This window comes from Diorhabda sublineata, chromosome 1 (genome assembly GCF_026230105.1).
Source record: "Diorhabda sublineata isolate icDioSubl1.1 chromosome 1, icDioSubl1.1, whole genome shotgun sequence".
Taxonomy (NCBI): domain Eukaryota; kingdom Metazoa; phylum Arthropoda; class Insecta; order Coleoptera; family Chrysomelidae; genus Diorhabda; species Diorhabda sublineata.
Window position 1 is genome coordinate 31,959,031 of NC_079474.1, and position 22,002 is coordinate 31,981,032.

At 31.6% G+C, this 22,002-nt stretch overlaps 2 protein-coding genes across 5 annotated transcripts in view; one reads left to right on the top strand and one right to left on the bottom strand.

Moving 5' to 3' along the window:
• Positions 1 to 9,505, bottom strand: part of LOC130445938 (uncharacterized) — a 40,403-nt gene extending 30,898 nt beyond the window's left edge. For 2 of the 4 annotated variants that reach the window (XM_056781871.1, XM_056781863.1), the window contains exons 1-4: positions 9,170 to 9,505; positions 7,792 to 7,961; positions 7,433 to 7,566; positions 180 to 403 (exon numbers count right to left, since the gene is read on the bottom strand). In XM_056781871.1, coding sequence (XP_056637849.1) covers positions 180 to 403; positions 7,433 to 7,566; positions 7,792 to 7,961; positions 9,170 to 9,433 — 792 coding nt within the window. In that variant the 5' untranslated portion in view covers positions 9,434 to 9,505. The remainder of the gene's footprint in view (positions 1 to 179; positions 404 to 7,432; positions 7,567 to 7,791; positions 7,962 to 9,169) is intronic. The other 2 variants (XM_056781854.1, XM_056781882.1) reach the window with 2 other exon arrangements.
• A 3,088-nt stretch (positions 9,506 to 12,593) lies between these two features.
• LOC130450384 (protein phosphatase 1 regulatory subunit 14C) overlaps positions 12,594 to 22,002 on the top strand; it is a 321,652-nt gene continuing 312,243 nt past the window's right edge. The window contains exon 1 of the mRNA XM_056788762.1: positions 12,594 to 12,782. The gene's annotated coding sequence lies outside the window, so the exon portion shown is untranslated. The remainder of the gene's footprint in view (positions 12,783 to 22,002) is intronic.

Below are 22,002 nucleotides of genomic sequence, written 5' to 3' on the forward strand. Positions count from 1 at the left end.
TTTTCTAGAATTAAATCTATTAAAATGATTTCTGTTTTAAACTACCCATGTATCCTCTGAGTAAAAAAGTCTATAAAATAGTTGGTTTGTTGAAATAAAACGAAAATAAATATGGTGGAATCGAAACTAGACAGGACCGGCTTGAAAGATAAAATAATTAATATTTTTTATGGACTTACATTAGCGTCGTATCTGACTTGAAGTAAAGGTTTGATGCCCACATTATTGACGTGTATTGGTACGGGAGTTGCCGTAGTTGCAGTTGAATAAGGACATCCCAATTCTGGACCTTCATCGCTACCATCAGCACATTGAGGGATACCATCGCAAGCGTTGTAAATGGCAATACATTCCTTTGAAGAATGACATTCGAACTGGAATCTAGAGCATTTCGTGTCTAAAACTAACAAAAATCATTAGCGATTAAGAGATGAAGTCCCTAAAAGATGAAACGGTCAATGTTGTTGAATTTTTTTCCAATTTCCAATTGTCTTCCAATAGGAAACATAATTATCGTTTCTAATAGAGATCAATCTTTAGCTAATATTTTCGCAGAACCGGGGTTTGTTGTTATTATTTTCTAAACTTAGAAATAGAAGATAAAACGTGGAACTTAGCAACTTTAAACTGATAAGAATAAGCGGAAAGGCTATAAGATAGTCTGCTTAGACTCGATTTTCCTCTAGGCGTTGCTTACGCTGATGATGCGATAGCTGTAAGCAGCGAACAATCTGCACATTAGCGCAGCTTAAATTGAACCACACAATGAGACTAGTAGGAGAATTAATGACAGATTACGGAAAAACTGACCTGATATTTCTCACAAGAAAACGAATACAGTCAAAGCTGTCCATTGAGATCGGGATAGACGAAATCGAGTCTAGATGCGAAGTAAAGTATTTGGGAATGACCTTAGATAATGATGTCTTTCTGGCCCCACATACAGATTAAAAGGCAGCCGAGAGGACAGCATCTTTGATATGCTTAAAGGCAAATATTAACGGACCACGGCCTGAAAAACGAGGGCTATTGATGGTGACGATTCACTCGATTCTTCTGTATGAGGCATATGTCTGGTACAAGGGCAAGGTGCACTGAGAATCACCAGTTCCTATCGGATTGTCTCTGCACAGGTGGTGGCGGGTATAATCCCCTAGGACCTCCTGGCTTTCGAAGCAGGATGCAGCGACTATCGAACGCACTAGAACAATACACAACAATATCACAATAATTCCTGATTGGACGGAGATGACAAGAAGATGGCGGTTTAGTTGGTAGGTTACGGGAATTCGTGGAATCCGTTACTTGGATTCTGCATCTTCTTAAAAAAAAGCGGAAAGGCGATAGCCGAAACGAGAATGAAAATTTGACTTTATATAGAACTAGGAAAAGAACAAGAATTATCAATAAATGTAACAAAAATAGAATTAGAAATTGAAGAGGGGTTGCGGAAATACTGATAAGAAGAAAAGAGAAACAAATATTGGTAGTATACAGTCCAAAAGAGGAGGCACATAAGGAGGAGATTGAAGAGTTCTAAAAACGACACAAAAAACACGCAAATTAAACGTAGTGAGTGAAGAAATAGTTTGGACACAAACTGAGAATGTAAAATCACAGAACATTTAAGGTGATATAAGAAGAGAAGAAGCAGTTTCATTATGAAATGGAAAAGAGAAGTAGCGAACAGCCTGGAAAAGAGAGAACGAGCTAAACAGGATGCAGAGAATAGAGCTAAATGGAGAAGAAACGTCACCTCTATCCCTATAGTAGAAGAGGCTGTAGATAAGTAAGTAACTTTATCAGTTTCTATTGCTTGAAATTTTGATGTAATTTTAATAAATTGTGATTTTTAAAAAGTAATTTGTATGTTTTCCATTCACGAGACATCTTGTGCACAATTTTTCCTTGGTAATAATTAATGCCGTAACCTTTTTAACTGAATCATTATGTATTTTACAATAACAATGTGAACCCGTGAAATTCTATTGTTTTTCCTACCTAAATAAACAATTTCTTTCTTTGCCACTACCGTCACAGTGATCGTCACTTGTCTTGCGATATTGGCACAAGAAAGAAGCCACAAAATTATTGCGTGTTGTGTTTATTGGTGCGTCAACGTTTTACGGATGTTACGAGATTTTTGCAAAATTTGAAAGTGAGATTTGGAAAAGAAAAAAAAACGGCGCGTTTTGTAATTGTTATCGAAATGTCGAGGACGAAGCGCGCCCCCATGCTTGCATATATAGAAACCGATTTCTTTATTCATCCCGAAGCCCAAGCGGTAAGTTTTAATTTTCATCGTCTTATAGTGAACGATCTACAATTCCTTCTAAAGTGTTTATTCATAAAGTTGAGTATAGTAGTCCTACCGAAATTACGTATATAAAATTCGAGAGAAAAAAATAATAGTAGGATGAAACCTATTGGAAAAGGAGGAGAAAATGGAAGGAAAAATAATTTAAGGGCGATCTGAGGTTGGGAAGGGAAACTGGGTGAGTTCTTGAGGATAAAAACCGGTTTATCTTTATTTCTGGTAAAACTACAAGTCCTATAGAAAAAAATCAAATAACAACTTTTGTATTCTCACTTTTTTCACATAACCTCAAAATTTATGTGAAAAATTCAAAGAACCAAGATTTTCGCTTTTGATTTTTATCTTTTACGAACAAAATTTTTTTTGATTATGTCCCAAAATCATTTGAATTGATATATTTATTTTTTCACGTAATTTTGATATATTATCATAAAAGCACCCTAATTTTCGAACGAAAATTCTCCCATCAAAATATTAGCTTTTGTAAAAAGTCGGTAAGATTTTTATTCGTTGAAATCTCTACTTTTCAATGGTGTAAAAAAAGTAACCATCACCATGATAAACTTTCTCAGAAAAGGCAAAAAAAAGAAAAAAATTCCCATCCAAAAATTTCAGTGTGTACAATTTTTTGTTATTTATTAAAATTTCACACAATTACTCATGCTTATCAATAAAACATGGAATCTCACGTTTTTTTAGAGTAATGTATTATAATGAGAGGGAAAAAATTTAATGAATAACTAAAAATTGTACATAATGATAAAAAAAAAATTCGGGTTTTTAGCCTTATTTTTTGCCTGTTCTAAGAAAATTTACCATGCTGATGGTAATATTTTTTTAAACTAATAGGAAATAGAGATTTCAACGAATAAAAATCCCGCCGACTTTTCAAAAAAGCAGATTTTTTTAACGGGAGAATTTTCGTTCGAAATTTAGGGTTTTTTCAGAATTATGTCAAAATAACGTGAAAAAATACGTATTTCAAATCAAATAAATTAGAGTGTACATGGAACATAAAAAGGCAACTTTTCACGAGATGTCGTGAAAAACAAATGTTTTTTGTAAAAGATAAAAATTACAAACAAAAAACTTGGTTTTTCCAATATTCCACATGAATTTTGAGGTTATGTCAAAAAATTATAAACACAAAAATAGTAGATCTTCTTATTACCTACACTTTGCTATTAATCTTTTTTTCATAAGACTAGTAGTTTTACCGGAAATCAAGAAAAACTATTTTTTACCCTTAAAAACTCACCCCTTTTCCCTTCCCAGCCTCAGATCGTCCGTAAATTATTTTTCCTTTTTATTTTTATCATCTTCCCCTCCTTTTCTAGTATGTTTCATTCTAATATTATTTTTTTTGGTTTCAAAAATTTTCGATCCTGGTGTAAGAAGTAAAAATAAAAGTTAACACATTAAATTATATTCTAGAACTAGAATTAATCAGTCAGAATTCCTATCGAGACATCAGACATATTGTAAAATTCAGTCCACTAAACGAATCAACGCAGTTATTGTAGCATTCAGAGGATTTTTGACAAGTTATTCTGTTTTTATCAATAGAGGAATTATTTTCTTGAGAAATTTGAAGCAAGATCGGAAAGTGAAACAAAGTTTTCCTTCCAAAATCATGTCCAAGATGGATAATTTCTTCTCGAATGTTATTACTTCTTCTCGCATCGAAAAAATTAAGTTTCCTTTCGCTATTTATCTTTCAGCTTGAAGAAAAAATTATACGTGTTCTCGACTTATAGAAGTTTTTTAAATGGAAATATTATTGCACCTTACGCATATATGTAATAATTCTATATGAACAGTTTCTATAAGTGGACGCTATTCCGATTAAAGAAGACAGAATGATAACGCTTTCTCTATCGTCCGGAGTTCCAGCTCGGTTCTGCGCATTCTCAAGCATGCGCAGTATAGATAAAGAGAGAGAGAAATGAATATGATGTGCCAGAGCCGCACAGTGTACTGCACCATCGATATCAATGACAGTTATTATCATATTTAGTTTAATATAGATTATAAATCTACTTTTACACCATTTCAATGCCTCGACAGCATAGTTCTGTGATCGAAAAGGGAAAACAAATTAAAGAAATACCAACATCTATTACAAATTTAAACATAACTTTAAAAAAAACATAGAATAAATAAAAGAAGAAGGAATAGAATAAAAATATCATTTAGGTATGCTTAAGTTCTTAATAATTGAATTTATAATTTTCGTCGTATTCTTTGTTGTTAGCTAGATAAGTTAACAGACGATGACCGTTCAAAAAATAATTACTGCAATGACAATAATGGGAAACGTCACAATTATCTCTTCAACTGTTTTTTCTCCATTTCGAAAGCAATTAGGCTTAATACATGTGAACAATTTCCAAATACCACTCGTAATACTCAAAGCATTCACCATTGTTTAATTGCAACATTATGAATTTCTAATTATTATTAAGTAGGAAATAGATTCCTCACAATAATTATTACATAAATCTACTTAGTTGTGTCAATTCGAAGAGTTTCTGCCTCCAATTTTTGTTGCGCGTTGTGAAATTCACTTTACGGTCTTTATTTATACGTTATGAAACTATATACAGGGTGATTTTTAAGAAATATAAAGTAGCTACACGTGAAAATAATGGGTGTACACAATTTGTTATGTAATACGTAATACTTTTTATGCGTTTCCTTTCTATTTCATTTTATTCTATCGATAATTATTCTCCATGTGGTCTTGTACTTGGTCTTCTCTTTTTTAATTCAAAGAGCTAGTTGAATTATTGCAAATTATGTTATACGCAAGGCTGGAAATCCGAAACCGGGAGCCCACCGATTGGCTTCTCAAGTTTAGGTAAAAATAACAATTAATTAGTTGAGACAAAAATCCAATTAGAAAAAGGGAAAGTGAATGCATGGTTTTTGTTTATATAATTAAGTATATAATCACATATACACATACACACAAAGAAATTATTCTAAATAATTTCTGATGACGTCGGAATTAATGAATTTTTTATCATCCATCGTGCCATGACCGTGGTTTTGGACTACTAATTTTACTTCCTCAGAATTTCACGCTTACAATATTAAACTTCCGTGAAAATTTGAACGTATGCATTTTTAGATATGCACCGTCAACTAGGATGGACCCATTTCAACGAATCAATTGGTACAGAAGATAATTATGTTTACTAATTTGTGAAATATTCGGAAAAATCCTTTAGTAGTGCTAAGAAACCAAATTTTTCTTTAAAATGTTTCACCCCATTACATTTTTCTCCATTCTCTTTTCTTAAGACTTAGTCTTGTTTCTTCTACTTTCAACCTCTTGAGAAGTACATGTCCAGCTTTCGTGCAATCTCTTGAAGTTGGTTTTTCATTTTTCATTTTCAAACTACGTCCAGAAGTTTGAGATCTTCTCTTATAGTCCTGCTTCTCATTTGATCTCTTATGTTCACTGCTTTAATAGTTCTCAATGTTTTTATCTCTGCTGCCCTAATTATTTGCTTCGTTTTTGTTGTGTCCGCTCGAGTTTCCTCTGCATATGTAAGTATAGATCAATCCTAACATCAAACTTCAAGCCCCTACACATATTATGCAATCTAAGAAAACAGCTGATCTACTCAAAAATGGAGACCGTGGGGTATTAGTGTTTCTTGATTTTTTCCGGTAGTTTGGTTGTTTTGTATTATTTTTTCTTTGTTTCATTGAACTTGTTACAGTATAAACTGAATATTTTTGCTGTTTAGTCAGTCTGCAAGTAAACTTTCAAGCAATTTACAAAACTAATAATACTCAGGTTTTTTTGGAAATTAATTTCCATTGTTACATTGAAGTTTCAAGTGAGTACTTTTTAGGTTACAATAGCCCAGCGGCAGCTGAAAGGTACAAGTACAAGCTCAAAGCTTTAGGTGGAGTTAACCTCGTTGTATTAGATAAAAAGAGCTTCAGTCAGAATTCTGCTCATTTTCCACCAGTTTCCAACATAATTCCTTTTCAGAATAAATTTTCTGTTACCTACAGTAAGCACAACACTGTATAAACGAAAAAAAAACAATTAAATCACGTTTTTGGGGGTAAATGACGCACTTTTTTAAGTATCAACTCTTTAAGAAGCCATTTCGCAATAAAACTGGGAATAATAAGGCCTAAAATCTAACAAATTACTTCAAAAACCACACATAAACTTACGTCAAAGGCATTTGTTTACCCCACGACGGCCATGTTTAAATTACATCAGCTGATTTTGACAGAAGGAACAAATTTGTGTTTACAGACGTTAGCTCTAGCTTCCCAGCTTTATGAGATAACAATCAATCTGAATGATCTAGTTAAAGATTGGAAATGCAATTGTTCATGTAAGTACGAAAGGAAGAGTAGACTATAAACATAAAACTACAAAGGTTTTATTTTTCACTTGAATGGGATTTTAACTACCAGTACATTTGGGACAATACAACTTTTACCACGTTTTTATTGTTTTCGAAGTGTACCTTATGAATATGTGGCTGTTTCTAAATCATGAAAGCACTTTAAACAGGTAAATTATTTTACTATTTAGACTAAAATTTCAACCAACACTTTTTATTGTTCAAGAAACAACAAAATTAGCTCGTTTTCTGAGTTTATTGTACTGAAGTTTAAAACAAAATCAAGAGATGTCACCCACTTCGTAATTTTCGCGAATAAAAAAGCGTAATCTAATATTACTTTATCTATGGCACTAAGAACAAACTATCCCTAGCTGAACAAGTTTGGCGATAATTAAGAATAATGCGTCATAATAATTATTTCAGTTTTAATTTTTCAAAAAAAAACTCTCCCATACAAATATCGACATGTTACTGACGTTTGTTTGAAAATAAGAGGATTGAGTATTGTTGACTCAAGCATTAATGCAAAGGGCGTAGCTACCGTTATCTATCAAAAATGTTTTAAACTTTCTCACACATAGAAAAATTAAAAACGCATAGTTTTGTTCCGCGATGACCGACTGTATAAATTGAAAGCAACCTTGTCAGATTGCAACAAATATCTCCGTAACCATAAAATAGAAGAAACAAATTAAAAAAGTACTCTGAATCTATGTAATTATATAAATCTTACCGTCTTCAGGGGGTTTATTGCTTTTAATAACTGGTACAATTTCTCGGAGAGATGGAATTATAGTTGTTGATGATGAAGACGTTGGTTTTATTTCAGGAATATGTACAGGAGGTTCTGATTCTAGTTCTGGTTTCCTGTGACAAAAAAATCCTTTTTTTGATTTTTATTTGTATGCTATTGGACATACCTGTATTGCAGGACTTTCGAATAAGATGAAATATATAAGGAAAATAGATAGAAAGAAAAAATAAACAAATAGATTATGTAAAAAAGGCTGAAATAGGGAAAAATCTAAACAAAAGAAAATAACAGTAGAACAATTTTTATAATTCGTAGGCACCAATTAATTATGTACCTACCTCAATTGATTGAGGTCTTTTTCATGTTTCGTTAGCTTTATTTGACTTTCTAAATCGGGTATATGTCTATTTATAGATAATATGGCACTCGAATAATTCACGTGATGAGTAAATTTACATTTGAAATCCTCCGGTGGACCACATTGGAATAAATAGCAGCTACCGGCATTCTAAAACAAACACGTTCAATGAATTTACTTTGGAAATATATCTGAACCTTGAATTAAAATATTATAATCTTGAATCTAAGGGATAATTTGAAAAGTCTTATAATTTTGAATTTTTTAAGAATGTCTCAAACACAAACAACAGCGCATCTTTGGTGAATAGTCGAACATTTTTTGTATCCCTCGTATCTAAAATGCTTTAAAAAAATGAATATTACGAATCAGAAAATTACAAGTAGAGTATATATTGAACGAGGTAAAAATGTTAGAATTGTTAATTATGTGGCCCTTATACACAGAACACCTGCAATAAAACTTTGTCATATTTAACACTAATTGCACAACTTTTTTCAATAAAAACATCGTTAACTGGAGAAAACACCAAAACATTCTATTATTTTTCTGTTACAAATCCTAATTTATAAAAATAATAGGTAATTAAATAATCAAATATAGGCAACTTAACATACATTTGTGTATGGCAATTAGAATAATATTTTCGAATAGTATTTCCAAATGCTGCGTTGCCAAATAATAAAATCCTGATTTGCAGAAATTTTAGTTATAACACTCTAACAACATGGAATTCAGTATTGAATACTATCTAAATGAGAATAAATACGAATAAAATCAGATTAATGATAATAACAAACGAAACTGGAACAAGTAGAAACATTGCGAAAGAGTTTGATTTTTTTGGTTAGGATTGGTTTCCTTTTAGACGGCCCTGACATGAAATTTTATTTTATTTAATATTTGTGCGGTATCTTATACATGTTAGAAGAGAAAATGATCCTTAGAAATATTTCGAACTATGAGAATAGACTAAATACTGCTTCATTTGACCATTGTATAAAGAATACAATACAAGAATATACAAGGATTTGACTGAATAACAAGATCTTTAGGTTAGAGGGAAATCGTAGACAGCCGGCAACACCGAAGAGGAACTGACATTAAAGAGAGGTGTATTGAACAGTATTTAAAATAATTTATACTAATTTGATATTTTTTTGAAAATTCATTGGCTTCCAGACATTTTTCCGAATAAAGTGATGTGAGCACAAAAAAGCAAATTTTATAAAATGTTAACCCGTAAAAATATTTCTAAATTCAAAATAAGTGAAATCGAGTGTAGGCAAAGTTGTTGTTATTTTTCATTATCCAGTGTAATGATTTATTCCACTGTATATAAATGGAAAATTTCTTACTTTTTCTTCAAAAACAAACACATCGCAGTTGTCAGTTTCACAACAAAGATGTAAACATTCTTCTCTCGATCCCAAATCGAGTTCGGTCAAATATTTCGCCCCCATATTTTGGGAATCTTGCGTCCTAATTATTGTATCTCTGTGAATATCAAATTTGTCGATACATGTCGGCAGATCTATATCATTTCTTTTCACTCTTATTTCACTATTAACAAACAACAACAAATCATATAACAAAACATATTTGAAAAATACGAAATACATTTTTGGTTTGTGTACGTGTATCAAATAGTAGAAAATTGGAAAATGGCTGAAATTGTATCAGCTGAAGTTTCCAAGATCGTTAAACGCGATTCTGCGCTGATTATATGTTGTCAGGTAGAAAAAATGATTTTCCGCTTAAACTAGAAGTCATTAGAGACTGTAATGTGTTAATTAATTCGAAATAAAAAAATCTCTATTAATTTTTTGATACAATATATTCGGTGTTTATTATTGCAAATAGTACAGTAGATTTCGAAAACACACATATCAACACAATCATGTGCGTAATTTTAGCTTTTTGTCTAAGCATTTTTGAAACTTTTTTACACATCATACCAGTATAAATCTCTATATAAAACCTAATAATTTCAAAATAAGAAAACGTTCAAAAAATTCAATTACATGCTAACCGACATTGAATAATTAACTCTAGGCAACTAAACATACAATTGTGTATTGTAACAAGAATAATTTCCGAAAGCAGTGTTGCCAAAAATCCTTAAACTAATAACAAAAGTTATAATATTTGTTCTTATATTAGAATCAGGAAAAAGTATTGAATATATTCGTTATCAGAATAACTTAAATTAAAATTAAAGTAATGACATTAACATAACCATAAAAATAGAAACAGATCTAATGGAAACTAATATTGAGAGAAAGAGAGAGGTTCAATTTATAGCCCAACATGAAATAAATAATAATGTTGATAGTTCCTTGACGACTTTTATAATACATTTATTATTAAAATTCAAAACAAAAACAACAGAACTTTTTTTGAAAGAATTAAATGAATATATCGTTTATTTATCCCATATTTCGTCCTTTTGACGTAGATACAAGCTATGTTTGACCAAATTAGACACGTAATAGATTCTTGTCAGATCGTTTTGACTTAGATACGCTACTGGATAGTTCAAAATTTTTGAACAATTTCGACTAAAAATATTTTTTGATATAGCCCATTTTTGATAAGAGATCAGAATTCTATCTAAAGAAAATGCATACAAGCCAGTTCTTTGACACATTAACATTAAAAAGCCAATTCTCCACCAATTTAAATCCGAAAAACTATTTCTGACCAAATTTAATTTAAAATAGTGAATATCTAATAAAATTGATTCAGAAGTAGGCGATTTCTAGCCAAAGTAAATCCAGAAAAGCAAATTTCTGGTAACTTCAATCTTAAATAGTTAATATTTGACATATTTTGGCTAAATTTCATTTCAAATAGTAAAATTTTGATCAGATTCATTTAAAAACAGGTGATTTCTAGCTTTGGCTACATTTAATTCGATATATCCAACTTTTTATGAATCTAATATAGAAATAGGCAGTTCTAACAAAAGTAAATTCAGAAAAGCAAATTTCTGTTAACATTATCCTTAAATAGCTACTTTTTCACCAGAATAATGAAGAAGCCAAATAGTAGCTGAAGTTAAGCCAGTTCTAGACCAAATAAGACTAAGAATATCTAATGTTTGGCTAGAATAATTTACCATCGGCATTTTATTGACAGAAAAAAATGAATATATCTTTTATTTATTAGATATTTATTAAACAGTTAATTAATTCTTATTCGCGTGACTTACATACGCCACTGGATTATTATTTTACAAGTTCTTGTTTGCTGTTTTGTTCGTAGAGTCCCAGCATTCGAATTGCATAGAATTGAGTCAGTCTTTCTGGGAAATTCGAGAGATAATTATTATCCGGTTGTTGACTAAGTATATGCCATTAACTCGAAGTATTTTAAATAACAGCGAAATATTTCTATCCACTTTAATGGCATGCATCTTTTAGAGTTCAGTAACATTTTATAAAATTTGCATTAAAATATGGACAAGCCTATACAGGAACATGAATATATTTAATTATAATCAAAGTATGATTAATATACAGATATATAGTCATATATACAAATTTAAGACTAAGCCAGAATCTATTTGTATTTATGAGGTTATTTTACCCCCCCAAAAAATTGAATTGAAGACTTTGGAGGATACACATGGGAGTTTTTTTACAACAAATGTATAATTCTTTCGCATTTTTTGCAAAATTTATTGTTCAAAACTAATTCAATAATTCTCATTAACACCTGACCTGTAAGAATTTCGGTTTTATCAATTGTCACATAGACTCAAAATATCATAGAAGGCTGTGTGAATTTTTCAAAATTTCATGTAGTTTCCTAACCGTGGAGCCGTTCCTGTTCTCAATTTATACTTCTTGTAATGCTCATAGTAATAAAAAATATAAATTTAAATATATATAATAACACACACTGATTAACAAAATTTTATTATTTTGTCCCATGAAAACTTATATCAATGTACTAGGGCCCAAAACAATAATATGTGTATGAAAAAAATTGACACGACACGTTTCCTTGTCACTTCAAAACCTATATTTTCGTAAAAAGTACAAATATATGCTACGTTTAGAGATATTATTCCTAAATATAAAATTAATACTAACAATTTTCGTAAATATTCGACTCCAACAAAAATAACAAAAACATGATCCTTTGGTTAGGTCCAAATAGCAAATGGCGTATGGCTGGGTTCTTGCTTAATTGAATCTAATAGCAATCTCACACGTTACACAACATTTATGAGGAACTCAGGATTTATCGTGATTCTTCGTAGAACATCCCAAATATTTTAAATAGCACCCTTGAAGTACTGCCGTGAAATTTCGAGGCTGAGTTGTAAAAGTTAATTCTCCACACACATAACAAAAACTGCCAGGGTTGTTAAAACATTTTCGTGGCATGTCTACGATCTAATTAGCTTATGTAAGAGGCGAGTTAGTTGAATGTAATAATGATACAGATGCCTAAATGAAGAAAAAAGATAACGTAAGAGGTTAGAAGTAATTGTCACAAAAAAACGACGTGATTGAAACAAAGTTATTATTTATTATTAATGAGAGTACACCAGCATAAATAAAAATCATCACATAGTTCGTGTGTAACAAACCAGTGTAATATTAAAATAGTATCCATCTATTGTTTTTTCGTTGTGTTTTGCTGAATCAGAGCTGCAGGAGTTTATCCAGCGCGGGAAATCCAAGCGACCATTCAAACAGCCGCATTAGACGATTCGCATATTCTCGCTTTTCCGAAGTGAATTCGTTTCCCTCGGACTGGCTGCCGGCTGACCCAAACGCATTTCAACGCAGGCGTTTGACGAGGATTGTAATTTCATTCCGTGTGGTAACGATAAGTTCCTCTTTATCTTATTGAACTTTCTGTGAACTGTGTGCAAGTGTTTGTGTTATTCGAGGGCGGTGGTTAAGAATAATCTCATCTCTTTTTTATCAACATTACAACTTATTCTTGAATAAGGTGAGATATTCTTCAATTAAAAACTAGTTTAACTGAACGCTTCATTCATTGTTGATGTGTTTACACATGTCTATAGAAGATTAATTAGGCTTATCTACATTGATTATTGTGGTTTGTTGCATTTGAACAAATTAGAGTTATGTTATTGATACTTATTGCATGTATTAAAAGTGTTTATTGATTCGTGATATTGGTTGAGGTAAATGATTGCATTTAAACTCGATTTTCATGGGATAATGGATTCATTTGATGCTCGATCAGGTGAAAATCGTTTGCAACAGCAATGAGAGTTGAAAGAAATCGTTATTACAGCATTAGTTTTAAGTAGTCAATTAATAAGACAGTAAAGCTCATTGTGTTTGGTTTAAACATTTATTTTTTCATAAACAATTGTAATTTTTAGTTTACTCATAAATATTGAAGGAGGGTATTGTTTAAATTATTAAATCTAGATAAAATCGGTTTCACTATTCGTCCTGAATACTTATAATGCTGGTTTATATGTTGTGGCTATTAATAAAGTTACTGCAGTCATTAATACTGCGTATGTTAGTCCTCTTTTCTAGTATATGTACGAATATAATAGTTAATTCAGTTTATCCAAAGGTTTCGTTATAGAGAAAAGAGGATTATGTAAAGTAATTTTATTTACAGACTTTGTGTTTATAGTATAACTAAAATCATTTGAAAAATCGTTAAAAAAACGTTTTTGTATTTTTTTTATATTAGTCTTTATACATAGTAGGCGATATTTCTAATGTTATGAATATGAATATATGGGAAAGCTGCAGTTAAATTGTGATATTTCATTATGGTAGCACCAGGAATCAATCCCTGCTTCACTGGCTGTTTCCTTACTGTGTTTTATATACTTTCATCTAGTTTTGTTTTTCTATCGTTTTGTTAAGACTTTTTTTGAGAATTGAAAAATTTTGGATAAATACTTAACATTTAATTGAGAAAAGCTATTTTTTGACCAGAATAATGAAGCAAAAGCTATCTTCTAGGTAAAGTAAAGCCAGTTCTTGACCAAATAATTAACTTCCACGTTTGGGTCAATATATAACAACCAAACTAAGAAATTTGTTGAGGCAATACAAATTACAAAAGCATTTTTCTGATTAAAATTTTATAAGAGAAGCCATTTTATAATGAATTTGAGTTAGAAAATCTAATTACTAAATAAGAAAGACAATGTTCAAAATAAAGTCATAAGAAACAATTTTCGATCAAATTATACCTCATATGACAAATTGAATATTGTAAACGTCATTTTTTTATCAAATTCAACTCAAAAACTCCATTTTTTGACATAAGTATTTGCAGCAAGGTTAAATTTTTACCAAATTAGTCCTAGAAAACTATTTTTTACTCCAAATCATACTTCAAACGGTTAATTTGTATCCAGATTACTTTAAGAAAAGTTTATGTTAGATCAAATCAACGTAAAAAAATCAATTTCCACCAAAGTAATTCCAGCAAAGACAGATCCTGTTCAAAATTGAACTTTAATAGCAAATTTTCGACCGATTTAGATTCGGAAATGCTATTTTTGTCAATTTACACTTAAAAAGGCGAATTATTGTTGATCAGACTGCTTTTGGAAAAGCAAATTTCTAGTCGATTTTTTCAAGGAAATCCTCTTTCTGTTCGAATTAAACTTTAAAGGTTATTTTAGACCCGGAAAATCTTATTTTGAACTAATTGCACATTGAGTAACCGATTTTTGACCAGATTAGTTTGAATTTTTGGAAAAAATAATTACAGACCAGCCGGTTTCTGGCAAAAAATAGATCAAAGCCAATTTTTGACCAATTTTGACTCAAAAGATTTATTTTTTGGCCAAATTTTTGTTTGAATACCCAATTTTTAATAATATCTATACAGAAATAGGCGACTTCTAGTCAAAGTAAATCCAGAAAAGCCAGTTCTTGGGGACATTAACTTTAGATAGTCAAATTTCGCTTTAAATAGTTAATTTTCGATCAGATTCATTTAGAAGCGGGCAATTTCTAGTAAATTTAGACCCGGAAAAGCTATTTTCAGTCAAATTCCATTTGAAATAGCTAATTGTTGACCAGATCATTTCAGGAAAAGCTAATTTGTATCCAAAGTGAGTTACTGATCTAATTACATTTTAAAAGCCAATTTTTGTCCGATTTAGATTATAAAAAGGCTATTTTTGGCTAAAATGAAAATTAAATGACCAATTTTCCACCAAATTCGTTCTTTACTGATTCAGTTTGTTGCAAAATTCAATTTTCAGAAACCAATTTAGACAGAAACAGCTGTTTCGCCTTTCGACTGCTTGACGAGATTAATTTAAAAAACAACCACTTTCTAGCAAACCTTGTTCGACATGAGTTATCTAAAGAACTGACCACAGTAAATCTGCCACAATTAATTCCAAAATATGAACAGTCCTTCGCAATAGTTGAAGGAAATTTGGAAAACTTTTGAGGTCTCTATTTCAAAACGAACAATGCGCTTCAGCGCTCAAACCTAGCTTATTATGATGTAATATATCCCGTCTATTAACATTTTTTCGCGAAAGTTCAGTTTATTTTGTAAAAAAACATTCGTGGCAGAAATCCATGGATCCGTGGATAACTTCACGCGGGTTATATTTTGAGCACAATTATAAACCAAAAATATTTAGTTGAGACACGAATGATTTTTTTTAATAACAGAATTTATTATTTTTATGCAGTTTATCAATACAATACGGTCCTGGTATGTACCGATTTACATAAAAACTGATTGTTGTTAGGTATATAGAATTTGTATTCCCGTAAAAACTTTTCTCTTTCTATTATAAACACAAAGCACAATGCTTTGTTAATAAATTACACGCTATTAGTATTTTATAAATTATGTTTCTGCACCTTATAAAGAACTAAAATTGCGAAAGTGTTTTACATGTTAATAAAAAAATTATGGGATACAGGAGAGTGAGTTTTGTCTTCGCTTCCTTCTTGGATGAAAATAATAATTATAAATATTCAATAGCTTAATTATGAGAATAGACAACGTCGCAATCTAATTATTTTAGAATATAAAATTTTGTTTCGGCGAACTTTGTCATTTATTTTGTTTTAGTCACATCCAGTTTTTTTGTGACAGGTATATATTCTCTTCTTACCTAATTTACCTGTTTTTGTTTGAATAACTTAATTTAGGCGCCTGTATAACGATTTAATTTAACTTAGTTACGTAAATTACATTTTAAGTATGGTGCGAAAGTGCCCAGACTCGAAAATTTACTGTACGCAACCAAGATAAATCCTGGGCTTCACATATACGTTGTGAGACTCCTATTAGATTTTGGTGTACCAATGATTTGGACAGAACTAAAAGACCATGTAAGTGATTGTTGTTTTTGTTTGAATCAAACAAAAGGCGTCACCACCAAGTTCAAACATAATTTCGAGTAACCAAACTTGTCATGGGCCAACAGATCAATCCTACATAGTGTTGAACTGTCTCCGCCAAAGCCTCCAAATAAAGCAGAAAGTCAGGAATCTGTTCTTAGTCAACCCGATAAGGGATTTCAAGAGAGTGATCCAAGTTATGAACTGTCAATTTCAAAAGAACCGATACAAAGCGATTAAAACGATTTAGTACGTAATTTGAATTTATCCAAAAAACAAGCTGAGCTTTTGGGATTTAGATTAAACGACTGGAATGTACTTTCTCCTGGTAGGAAAATTTCTTATTCCCGACATCGCGACGATGCAATGAAATCTTACTTTTCTAAAGCAGAACATTTCTGTAGTGATGAATTCATTGAATTTTGAATATGATGAAGTTAGTGGCTGGAAAGCAGTGTTCCTATGCAACGGAAACAAATGTCCTTCAGAGCCGTTTGCCCATGGTTCTCATATAAAAGAGACTTACCAGAACATGAAGTTACTTCGTGTAAAAATTAAATACAGTGAACATGTTTGGGAAATTTGTGGAGTTTTTAATGTCATTGCTTGTTTACTTGGGTTACAGCTTTGTTACACAATATAGGTGCTTAATTTGCGAATGGGACAGCAGATATATAAAAAGTCACTACAGAAAGAAAGTATGGCTCAAGCGTGGATCACTCCATCCAGAACAGAAGAATGTTTAAAATGATTCTTTGGTGAACGAATGACGACATACTTTTACCACCATTGTATTGCATATAAAGCCTGGCCTGTTGAAAAATTTTGTAAAAGCTATGCCTAAAGAGGGCAGTGAATTCTACCTGAAAGAGAAATTTCCCAAACTCAGTGGGGCAAAAATGAAAACGTGTAATATTTTTTGGTTCACAAATACGGGAATCAATGAAGGATACAAACTTTGAAGGGAAGCTGAATGATCTAGAAAAAGTCGACTGGAAATTGTTCGAAATTTTCTTGGAAACCATAAAGTGGAAAATTACAAAGATTAATGAGCATAATGACGAACAAGGCGAAAGATTTCCTTAATGGAAAAGCGCCATCAAGGGAGAAAAAGTCCAAGAAATATATGTCTTGATTTCACAAAGAAACCTGATTTGTCAATTTTTTTCTATCGATATATTATTGTTTGTTGACCATCGTACATTCAAAATTTGGTAGAAGTTTTCATGTGACAATAAAAGGCGACATCATATCTGGATCATTTTTTGAGATGCAATAAGTATCGTCTATTACTAAAGAGCAAAACCGAGGGGCGCCGTGGAGTTGGAGGAAAGCAACAGACGTAGATCAGAAATATTCGAGACTGGCATTAGAAGGGTTGATAAATTTTTTCGCTTTCCAAAGAACCGTACAGCTTTTTCCATGGTGATCGCCAACGTAGGGAAATTGGACAAGGCACATGAAAGAAAAAGAACGAGCTAAAAATATATGGAAGTGTTGAGTGTTGAGAAACGTCGTTTGGAGTTGTTTTACTAAAACAAAAAGAATAAATGACATCTAGACATGCTACTCTTCTGGGTGGATACTAAATGTACGTCTCGGCTCGGATTACCTTCTAATGCTCCCCACGTATCTCTTACTGCAAGATACTGCTTTATATATGCCTTTGCGATGATCACAAACATGTTAGAACCTTCTGTGTCTAGTAACAGCTACTTCTTTCGCAACATTAAGTACGTAGTTCGATAGTGATACAATAGATGGAGCAAATTACCAACTTTTATATTTTCATCACGCTGTTAGATGGTGTGCGTCTATGTTTCCGTTGAAGCACTATAAATCTATATAATGTCTTATCCCTGTTATGAAACTTTATATGAAAATCTCATTTTTAGCGCATTTTAAGTTTTTTGCTAATTTTTTTTTATTCTATTGTTACACATCATCGTTATTAATAAGAATTTTTGAGGAAAGAAACTAGTTATACTTCCACACACACGAATTTAATTATTCAAATCGTTTGCGACTTCTATAAATAAACAATTATATATTTATAGTATACTAGACGAACTCTTGGCTAACGTTCACCGATATTTGGTATGCTAATTATGGGAATTCCCAAATTACTAACAGAAAGATACGTTAAAGATTTTTTCCTACGTGTGTCTTGCGTCATTTTAGATACTATATCATTGTTGCTAAAAAATTAATATTTTCTTTGCAAGTGCGAAACTAGAATAAACGACAGTTTTTTGTGTTGTTTAATCGCTAATGAAAGAATTGTGACAAAGCGACTATCAAGATGCTAACAACTCTTTTGATTTTTTAACTTCAAAACCCTTAACGCACCACGAAAACAATTCATACACTACAAATACCTCTAACTGAAGTTATTGACATCATTGATACCAATAAAGTCAATTTTTTCATTGCTGATTCGAAAGTAGAATGAAATCTGACGTTTCAGTTTGAAAATGACAGTTTAATAAGCTGTATTTTGTGTTGCTTAATGGCCAGTGAAACAATTTTGACAAAGCAACTATCAAGATACTAACAACTCTTTTGATTTTTTAACTTCAAAACCCTTAATGCGCCACGAAAACAATAACTGAAGTTATTGACATCATTGATACTAATAAAGTCAATTTTTTCATTGCTGATTCGAAAGTAGAATGAAATCTGACGTTTCAGTGTGAAAATGACAGTTTAATAAACTGTATTTTGTGTGGCTTAATGGCTAGTGAAAGAATTGTATAATTTGTATAAGGAACTATCCCAATATTCCCTGCTAATATCTTCAGGTTGATATCTGAAACTTCTTTAACATTACTGGTACTTTATTGATTTGTTACTTTTCTGTTTTCAATTCTATTTCCCTTTCACGCGTCTTGTTACGTTAATGTTTATTAATATTAACATTTTAAAACGTTCTACATCTCATTAAAAACTCACAGAAGACGATTTGAACTTTGAATTTTTATTTGCTTCATTATTTACATATGAATGGCTTACTGAACCTTCAGATAATTCGTTCAAGACAATATAATCGTGGTTTTTAAAGTAAATAAAGAGGATTAAGAAGTATGACGCAAATCCGGTTACGTTTTATTTATAGAAACGGTAACGACAAATGAAGAAGGTGACGATTTACTATGAAAAATAGATCCTGGATCTAATATTGAAAGGACGAGGAATAGATGAGGTGACCATATTTCAATAGTTAGAACAGGAGATGGAAACATAGATATAAACTAAGAAAACTAATCAAATGTTTATGGTCTAAATAAACATAAAGTTTTGAAAATAAATTAATAGACGAAGACATAAAAATGACTGTGTACAACAGTACTTACTTGGAAGTGAAACCTGAGTAATGAACTAAATAATAACGGTAAAGAAGAACTAGTAGATGCTTAGAGATTGGCCGACAGGTCAGCGAATACCCTTTCCTCGAGGACAATAGGTGGCGTTTGCATTTCCTCCAGTTCTTTCCATAATTACTGAGTTCTTCAATGAGACATGTTATAGGTTATAAAAATGATACAAAAATACAAGAAGAAGCGGAATAAACCGGGAGTAAGTGAAGATGTTGCTAAAGCAATTAAAACAGTACAGGTTTGAACGTCCTTGACAGTAGCAGCAGATTTATTCTGTATGCACTAATCACTATGCACCTATCTTATACACTAAAAACAAGTAAAGCAGGGAAAGAGAATAAGAAAAATAGACAGAATAATTATGAAAAGTTCACAGAGGAATCAGTTTTAAATTGTTTAAAGATACGTAAAGAGAAAGCCTGATAAGAAAAGTAACAGAAGGAAGGAAATTTTTGCTAAAACAAGTAGTACAGGTAGGAGGAAGAGAGGTAAAACAATACAACAAAAGGATGAAACAGCAAAGGACCGAAATGACTGTGGAGGAATATCTAAAATCTAATTCTTTAATCTTGTAATAAAACTATATTGTACATGGAATTATCACAACTTGTCAGTTAAATTTCCGTTGTTTAGGAAGTTTGATATACATCTTGATGGATATTAGATAAAATCAAGCTCTGCCCGTTGAATTTGTGTTCATTAGAACCTAATACATATTCAAATATCTTATTTGCATCAAGCAGGCTATGTTATGTAGTGCGGTCTTTGAGTTCTTGGTCTCATATGGTAAACAGACTTCGTTCACAAAAATCTTCATGCACGCGTCAGCGTCAAGTCTCAAAAAGTTGTACACAAATTGCTGCTTCAATCCATTTTATTATGGAAGAGCTCGGATGAATCTTGTTTCTTCAGAAGAAAAACCTGCCAGTTTAATACAAAATTCCTATAAAGCAAAACGATTTATAGTTCTTCCAATATAAATGGCAGAAGACAGTTATGCGAGATACAATCAATATTTCATAAAAACGTACAGTAATCATACCAAATTAAGGAATGAAAAATAATATTTATTCCCCGAATAAAATGAAATTATAGAATCGTAAACATAAATGCATTGACCGAAGCTATCTGAAGGTATTTACAGAATTCCTTCAAAATATTCCTGCCGGACAGTCTGTGATAAACAGTGGCGTCGTTTGGTGAGATTCGTTTAATTTATAAATTTCTTCAAATAAATAGAAATATGGCGTTCTTTAGACCATGACTGAATGAAGACAATGAAGTTGCACAGTGTGTACAAAAAGGGCTCAATTCACGTCTGGTACCCTGTTTAAACCAAACTCCCTTACAGGCAGGTACATTTTACTCGTCTATTTACGTTTTATAATTTAATAACCTTACGTTACGAGAAACTTCTTTTAAAAAGGAATTCAGCAATGTACTGCCGATAGTTTCTGAGTTAGATTAGGTTATGTTACGTTAGGTTAGGAACCCCCCAGGCACTTTTTAAATCCCTGGCCGGTTCCAGTGGATTATAGCTTAGCAACTGAGCGTAGTTGCCATCTTTGTACTCGGTACATCCTCTGCATCAAGAAGAATTCTTGGACACACATTAATCTGAGATCGAGAATAGAATTGTTTTAAGATTCCGTTCTTGTTACTAATTTGATACAGCTCATCATCGGTTTTAGCCAAAACTACACCTATAATATTTCGGGTATCACCACGTTTTCTGTCAAGTTCCTCTGGAACTGCAATTCTTACAGAAGTGCCAATATGTACAGGAAAAAACTTCTTTTCACTCGATTTCAGCATTTTTTCAGCATGTTGTTGTAGATTTTTCTTAGCACTTTAACGATTACCTTGTACTTTATATTTTTTTTAACATAATGGACACAAAACTTGGAGGGTGCATGCTGGAGGTTGCGTATTTGTTTCGTGTTTATCTGAATCGTTGTTAGAAAACATGACTTGCCTCCCTGTTCACCTTAGAGAAGTCACATGCAGTGACTTCGGGATCTTCTTCCTTTTTATTAAGGTCCTGCATAATTTTCTTATAATTAATATATTAAATGAGGTATCTACGCCTATGGTAAATCAAACAAAATTGTCGGCAAGGGTTTTTATAATCTGCAATTTATATTTCCAAGTGCTCATCGTATATCCAATAGAGAGAACCGTGAATTAGGTGAAAACATATTGTTAAATACAGTACGTTTAACAACCTCTTTCTTCAAGATAATTAATTATAAAAGTAGGTTACTTATTCTTATAATTATTGCGTGTCTGCAGTAAATCAAAAAATTTCCAAATTCCATAGTAATCAGTATTATAAATTATGGTAATAATTTTTGTTACGTTCTAATCATTAAAATTCTTTAGTGGTGTCATTCGTTTACGGTTCTGAATATTTCATTGTAAAAAAATCGGTGGTACGGTCGTCTTGTAAGATGATAGTGACCTTCAACAATC